Source organism: Panicum virgatum, chromosome 8N (assembly GCF_016808335.1).
Source record: "Panicum virgatum strain AP13 chromosome 8N, P.virgatum_v5, whole genome shotgun sequence".
In the NCBI taxonomy this organism is placed as follows: domain Eukaryota; kingdom Viridiplantae; phylum Streptophyta; class Magnoliopsida; order Poales; family Poaceae; genus Panicum; species Panicum virgatum.
In genome coordinates, this window is record NC_053152.1 from 43,852,199 (window position 1) to 43,860,171 (window position 7,973).

General features: G+C 46.9%; 1 protein-coding gene across 1 annotated transcript; it reads right to left on the reverse strand.

Moving 5' to 3' along the window:
• Positions 1–5,818: 5,818 nt before the first annotated feature.
• Positions 5,819–7,151, reverse strand: LOC120685110. The gene is made up of 2 exons (XM_039966948.1): positions 6,947–7,151; positions 5,819–6,033 (listed from the first exon to the last, which is right to left on the reverse strand). Exons 1-2 carry the CDS (start codon positions 7,149–7,151, stop codon positions 5,819–5,821), a joined length of 420 nt encoding a protein of 139 aa, XP_039822882.1.
• Between the last annotated feature and the right edge of the window lie 822 nt (positions 7,152–7,973).

Below are 7,973 nucleotides of genomic sequence, written 5' to 3' on the forward strand. Positions count from 1 at the left end.
CATTTTTGAGTAGATGGCTCGACACTGGTACAACACTTCTTTTACTAACCCCAGTGTCGGCGCCCTTGCTCACTATTATTCCCGCTACTGATGTAGGTCGGAGGGCTGGAGGACATGTGGCTGATCGACTCTGGATGTTCTCATCACATGGCCGGAAATCCTAGATGGTTCTCCAGCCTTACCCCCGTGAGTACAAAGGAGTACATCACTTTTGGGGATAACAACAAAGGTAAGGTGGTTTCTGAAGGTGCGATCAAGGTGAGTGAAACAGTTACTCTCAAACGTGTTGCACTTGTTCGACCTCTTGGTTACAATTTGCTTTCGGTTTCGCAATTACTTGCTAAAGGCTTTGAGGCGCGTTTCAAGAATGGATCTTCACGGATACTTGATTCCCAGGGCGAGCTTGTGTGCATAATCATCCCTGAGGGTTAGATTTTTCGTGCTAATTTTTCTACTTCCTTTGGACCTTCACAGTGCTTGGTTGCCATTTCTTCTTCTGAGCTTTGGAAATGGCAGAGGAGATTAGGACACTTGAGCTTTGATTTACTTTCACGCCTAAGTTCATCGGGTCTTGTTCGAGGTCTCCCTAAGCTAAAGTTTGAGAAGGATTTGGTTTGTGCTCCGTGTCATCACGGGAAGGTGGTTGTTGTCTCTCACCCACCTATAAACCAGGTGATGACTGACCATCCAGCTGAGCTTCTACATATGGACACTGTGGGTCCTGCTTGGGTGCGTTCAGTTGGTGGGAAATTGTACGTTCTAGTGATCGTAGACGATTTTTCTCGCTATTCTTGGGTCTACTTTCTTGAGACAAAGGATGAAGTTTTTGGTTTGGTTCGAGATCTGATTTTGAGGCTGGAGAATGAGCGACCATATGACCCCATTAGAGCTATTCGTAGCGACAATGGAATAGAATTCAAAAATGCTCGTTTTGAGGCTTTCTGTCGTGATCATGGTCTCGAACACCAGTTTTCTTCTCCCTATGTACCCCCTCAGAATGGAGTTGTTGCGCACAAGAAGCGGACCCTTGTTGAGATGGTTAGGATGATGCTCGATGAGCATAGGACTCCTAGAAAGTATTGGGTCGAGGAGATAAATACTGCTTGTTACGTTTCGAATCGGATTTTCTGCGTGCTTTTTTGGAGAAAACTTCTTATGAGCTCATGCACCGGCGTGCACCCAAGGTAAGCCATTTGAGATCCTTCGGGTGCCGTTGCTTTATCTTGAAACAAGGTAACTTGGACAAATTTGAGTATCGTTCTTCTGATGGTTTGTTCCTTGGTTATGCTAATCATAGTCGTGCTTATCGTGCTCTTAACCTTGAGACTAACCGGGTAGTAGAGACATGTGAAATGACATTCGATGAGTCCATACCTTGTGCAAACAGTGGTTTTGAGCTTGCCGGTGACGATGAGCTTGGACAAAGCATCTTTGAGGAAGAGGAAGATAATGCAGATGAAGGTGTTGAAACTGAAGATGATGAAGTCAATCATCAGCCAGTTGCAGAGCCTCGGTGATTGCTTCATCTACACTGGTTGGGGGCCCAACCACAACTTCGACTACTTCAGGCCTCCATCAAGTGTTTTGGGATGAAGACACTGATGATGACCAGGTGGCTCCAGCTGCAGTTGAGGGGGAGGCTACTTCAGAGCGCTAGGCACCATGGCATATTCAGCGACGTCACCCACCTCAACAAATGATCGGTAACTTGCATGAACGCACCACTAGGTGTAGTTCACAGCAGATCTCACACTTTGCACATTCTGCTTTTATTGCCTCCTTTGAGCCTCGAGATATTGGACATGCTTTATCTGATGCAAACTAGGTTAATGCCATGCATGAGGAGTTGGAAAACTTTGAGAGAAACAAAGTTTGGACCCTAGTTGAGCCTCCACCAGATTGCCATCCTATAGGGACCAAATGGGTGTTTAAGAACAAGTAGGGGGAGGACGGACTTGTTGTTCGCAACAAGGCTCATTTAGTAACACAGGGTTTCTGCTAGAAAGAAGGGATAGACTATGAGGAAATCTTTGCTCTTGTTGCTCGCCTAGAAGCCATTAGGATCTTTCTTGCCTTTGCAGCCTCGAGAGGGTTTAAACTGTTTTAGATGGATGTTAAGATTGCCTTCTTGAACGGGGTTATAGAGGCAGAACTGTATGTGAGGCAACCCCCTGGCTTTGAGAGTTCCCAATTCCCAAACTGAGTGTTCAAGCTTAGGAAAGCTTTGTATGGGCTGAAGCAGGCACCACGAGCTTGTTATGCCAGGCTGAAAACTTTTTGCTTAAGAGCGGTTTTGAGATGGGGAGTGTTGATAATACCTTGTTTCTCCTCAGGCATGTGCAGGACATCCTAATTGTTCAGATTTACGTGGATGATATTATCTTTGGTGGCTCTTCTCATAAACTTGTTGTCGAGTTTGCAGACACCATGAGTAGGAAATTTGAGATGTCTATGATGGGAGAGCTCACTTTCTTCCTGGGCTTGCAAATCAAGCAAGTCAAGGAGGGCACATTCATCCACCAAGGTAAATATACAAAGGATGTGCTGAAGAAATTCAACATGGGCGAGGCCAAGCCTCTTTCAACTCCCATGTCGACCGTGATGGCTTTGGACGGGATGAGGAAGGAGAACCAGTGGATCAGAAGGAGTACCAGAGCATAATTGGATCGTTGCTGTACTTGACAGCGACGAGGCCAGACATACACTTTGCAGTGTGTCTGTGCGCTCATTTTCAGGCTTAGCCAAGAATCTCTCACCGCCAAGCGGTCAAGCGAATCATGAGGTACCTTCGGTTCACTCCTGAGTTCGGCCTTTGGTATTCAGCTTCTTCTTCACTATCTTTGCTGGGTTATTCAGATGCTGATTTTGCGGGTTGCCGTTTGGATCAGAAATTGACTTCTGGAACTTGTCAGTTTTTGGGGTCTTCTTTGGTTTCTTGGTCTTCCCACAAGCAATCCAGCGTAGCACAATCAACCACAGAAGCCGAATATGTTGCCGCAGCTAGCTGCTGTTCCCAGCTCCTTTGGATGATCTCCACTCAAAGACTAAACACATCGATGTGAGATATCATTTCTTCAGAGATCATGTTGAGAAGGGAGATATAGACTTGATTCATGTTGAAACCCATCACCAAGTAGCAGATATCCTGACAAAACCTTTGGACCAAGCCTCTTTTGCCCGTCTCCGGGGGGAGCTTGGGGTTTGTCGTCCCTCTTAGTTGGAGTTTTCACTTCTTTTGTAATATATGTGAGATACTTAGTTTTTGTTTCATGTTTTGTATCATATTTATGATTTATGCATTGCATTTGTAAATTTTAGCATTAGTTTCATACTAAGCTTCTTTTATATTCCTCTAGTATTCACTTATGCTCTTGTGAACTGATACTTAAGCTTGTGGTAATTGTGCAATGCATTGCTTATGCTCTTGAAGGTAAGAGATATAAATCTTGTGAGCTGAGCTTTTAAATTGAATCTGAATCATAACTGTCTGTCACCAATAAGTAGCTTCTTGCTAAGTTTTGCTCTTGCTTGGGTTGCTAGTCTTGTGATAGTTTTTGTTTGGATGCCTGTTTCTTTACACATAGCTGATCATTGTGCATGCTTTGCTTTTCTTGAGGTAGCTTTGATGTTGAGCTACACTTGTGCCAAGAGGCACCTCATAAACCTTGGTTCATTCATGTTATATCTGAAAAATGATCAAAATTATGAAAACGTACATTAAATGTTTGTTTACATGCTTTTCATTTGCTAAATGAAATAAAAAACCATTTACCAGGTTGCTCTGCTGTTACATGTGCTTGCCATAGAACTAGGCTCATGGTTTCAGTGAGTTTGAAAATGAGTAGGAATGCCTTGCATGTGTTAGCAATGATCTTATGTTAAGAACTTGTCATCCTTATATAAGATCTTGTGAACTAGTTGATCTTTGTCGGAGTGATCATTTAGCGAGTTGCTTGCTCATATGGTGACATCAATCTGTTAAATATGCTAAACACTCAATTGTATGCTTTCGCCTCCTGATCATATCATAAAATTTTCATGGTGGCTTTGAATGCTTGCTTATGACATGCTTCTCAAGTTTTAGTTCACTTGTAGCATATTTTAATGCTTTCGGTATATCTGAGAAGCTTTGTAGGTTGAACCCTTTCATGGCATACTTTGCACTCTTTTTGCATAACACTTGTTGGACATTGATGGATGCATTATCGAAAAAGGGGAGAGAATTGCACAAATCATACCTTGGGGAGAGATGCATTATCAAGGGAGAGCTTTGGGGGCCTGCATTGCTTTTGAAAGGGAGAGTTTTGTTTCAGGGGGAGCTTTTGAGTTTTTTGTTCGATTGTCACTTGTTCGAATTCTTTTTGTCACATGACTGGTGTTGAGCCCCTTCCGTCTCTACTTGAGGAGTTCATGTGATTGTCGAATTTTTTTCGTCACATGACTGGTGTTGAGCCCCTTTTGCCTCTTCTTGAGGAGTTCATGTGATTGTGTCTCAGTCGCGATTGTCGAATTTTTTTCGTCACATGATTGGTGTTGAGCCCCTTCTGCCTCTTATTGAGGAGTTCATGTGATTGTGTCTCAGTCGCATCGAGCCATTGCCCTTATCTTAGGGGACTGAGATTTTGCTTCTTTCGGATCTTTTCTGCCTTTTCACTTGATTTTCGGATCTCTTGGAAGAAGTTCAGTTCATTTTATGTTTTACTTCTTAAAATATCAGATTTGTGTGGAGTGTTGTCAATGCACTCATCAATGGAGAGATTGAAGACTAGTGATGGGCACTCCAGGTGTGATGAGTGATTGACAACCGTTGTGTGTTGATGCTTGCCTTGGTTGTGAAGTATAGGTGCAGGGTGCGACGTGGCAGTCGACGGCGCGAGGTGAACGCCAAATGAAAGGTTCCGGGAAGAACGCGAGTACAGTTGGGCCATGGAACCCGAAGATGCCGGGCGGAGTCACGGGCGACCCACATGGTGCACGGATCGACGAGGAAGCATGAAGAAAGGATGCGGCGACGTGGGCCGAGTCGGCGAGGACGATGGCGAGTCAAATAGGCGGCCCGTGCGGTGGGTTCGCGCGAACGACTCGAAAGCGTCAAAGCGCGGCGGGAGGTCCGACACGTGCCGGCATCAGAGAGGTCGCGTGGCGGCCTAGCGGAGATAGACGGTTTCAATAGTTTGAGCCTCAAAACCATCAATGGTGGTTGGTTTCCCGGTTTCGGCTGCAAAACCAGGGCGGACTTGGCGCAGTCAAGGTCCTAGCGGAGGGCACGCGGCATCGTCTCTGAGTTTGCTTCGAGGCGAAGGGAAGTCGAAGAGGAGCCGTGCCCGTCTGATGCATCTACAGAAATCTGGACAGTTTTGCCCATGCGTACGTAGTTACCTTAGTTAATTAGAATAGGGGTAAATTAGTCTTTTTGGGGGTGGAGAATTGAGGGGATAAGGGGTGGGTGGTCACGGTTCCATCCCCTCTGATTCCCGTCGCCCCCTCTCTCTTGTTGTTTCTTGTTTTTCCCATCCACTCTCATGGACTTAGGGTTAGAGATTATGAGATGAAGATTTAAGATTTTGTATGGTGGATTATCAAGGAATGGAGGCCGTATCCTCCTGTTGCCCTCCGGGCTGTTGATTCGATTCGATTCGTGTTCCTTTTGGACTTGTATTTTCGGATCTTGTCGTCTGTTCTTCCTTCTTTCTTCGTGTTCTTCTGTTCTTGAAGCAGCAAAACTCGACGCACGGAGGAGCTGCTCGCAGCGTAAGGCGCGCGCGGCGCTTACGCAAGCAACGCTGCGCCAGCAGCGGTGCGCACGGCGTCCGCGGCATCAGGCCGGGGCGAGGGAGAAGGCAGCCACCGGCGGCGGCGGCGGCGACTGCGCTCGAGCGAGCTCGCGCTCGGACAGAGGCCAGCGCCTGGCTCGTGCTGGCAGCACGCGGATCGCGGGCGCACGGGGCGCAAGGCCAGCAGCAGGGCAGGCGGCCCACTTGCCACCAGGAGGGCGTTGCTGGTGGCCCAGGAGCACTAGCGCTGCTAGCAGGTCTGATCCACGTGAAGGTACAGCACGTGGCCCATGGTGAGCCTCTTCCCTTTGTATTTTCTCACGTTTGTTTACTTTCTATTTTGATGCTAATTAATTTTTGTTCTTAGGAGTAAATCCTTGCCTAGTTAGTTAGGATCAGTTAATTACTGTTTGCTTGTTAATAATCCTTGCTAGTTGCTTAGCTTGTTTTAATTAGTTTTGTTTTTGCCAGCTAACCCTTGCATGCTTAAGTAAAAAAAAGTTTAGTTAGTATTTGTTCTTTTTGTTTGGAGAGTCCTTTTGGCAGTGGATTTTCTTGGGCTTCCGCTTTGTGTCATGGATTCCTAATCATTCCTAAGATGAGCATGTCACCAGTTTGACTCGTGTTATCTTGGCGATTAGAAGAGAGGTGTATTGGGTAGTGAATTGGAGTTAGTTTTATCACTGAATTTTTGAAGGCTTCCATTCACCCTCTCTGGTCGCCTATTCCGGTCCCACATACAGCAAGCAAAATGCAGCTGGAACGAAGGCCCCAGAATAAGGCACGCGCTGTAGTGAATGTCTGGTCGCGAAGTTGGAAACAGGAAGCGAGAACTGCTCTTTCGAACATGATGATTGTGAGAGAGGATAGCAAGTTCGGTCGTCTTGATTAGTTATGTGTACTTTTTGTGCTAAGGACTTGCAGTCTTCAACTGTTTGATTTTCTATCTGTGCACAGCCTCCTTGATTTGGGAAGGACTGGATAATGGAATTAACTTGCTAGCTATTTCTTCAGTGTAAATTACTTGTGATGTCCAAGATCAACAAAGATTGAGTCAATAGGGAAATTTTGGTGGAGAATGTTGCCAGAGATAACCAAAAATAATCTTGTTGCAAACCAAATCAGTTTCTAAAGCAGCAACAAAACAAAATGCTGTAACCGTCTCGATTGGCCTGGACGCATCTTCATCCTGTCCAAGCCGCACAGCGCAGCTACAACTTTAGGGACGCCGCTGGCCACCTCCTCGTCGGCGAAGGGACAGCAGAGGAACTCGGCCAGCCTCCTTAGTGTCCCTACGGCGTCCTCCTTGAGGTGCTCGTACCGGAGGAGCATCACCTCCCCCGGCCGAGCCACGCTCTCCTTCCAGTACTCGGCCATGTCACTACTACAAAAAAAAATAACAATGACCTTATCAAAACCCCTCGGAGGCGGGCACAATTACGAACCGCCTCAGTTAATATCTTGAATTAACCGAGGTGGTTATTTTTTATTAACCGAGGTGGATAAAAATAACCGCCTCCGAAAATCAATTAATCGAGGCGGGCATGTTGGGGGAGCCACCTTCGAGCGAAGGTGCGGCGACCCGAAGACCGAGGACGAGGCGGTCGCGCGATCACTGGCTAGCGAAGGCCATGGAGTGAAGCGCCCGCGGTGAAGGCAACCGAGCGAAGACCCCAAATCTGGGCATAGGGGACGACCCTGACCTGGCTTGACGGCGAAGGGTGGCCAGGCGAAGGGGAAATGAAAGACCAACGTGACGAAGGTCTAGCCCGAAGGCTCGGCGGGGGACGTTAGGTGGCGAAGGTCTCGAAGTCAAGGAGGTCCACTTGTCGGTCCAGCTATAATCCACTATCATAGCAGTTGATGTAATATTACTTGGGAACCCACGGAATATTCTGTAATTGTGGCGGTTGAAGGGCAGTGCGGGGAATTTACACTAGCGGGTAGTTGAGCCGCCGGCTATAAATACCCCCGTAACTGCTAGTGATGGGACATTGAATACAGCGTGATTTCACTTGTGCCTTAATTTTCGTGCTGTATTGTGGTTGTCACTGTTTACTCGAGGCTTCGCCCTCGTCGACCCGGGCTGTTGTGGTACTTCTTCATCTCGAAGGGTATCTTACACCAACAGTTTTGGCGCCCACCCGCGGTTCGTTCCGACACGACCACATGGCAGCGAAGAAGAAACCCAACAATGGT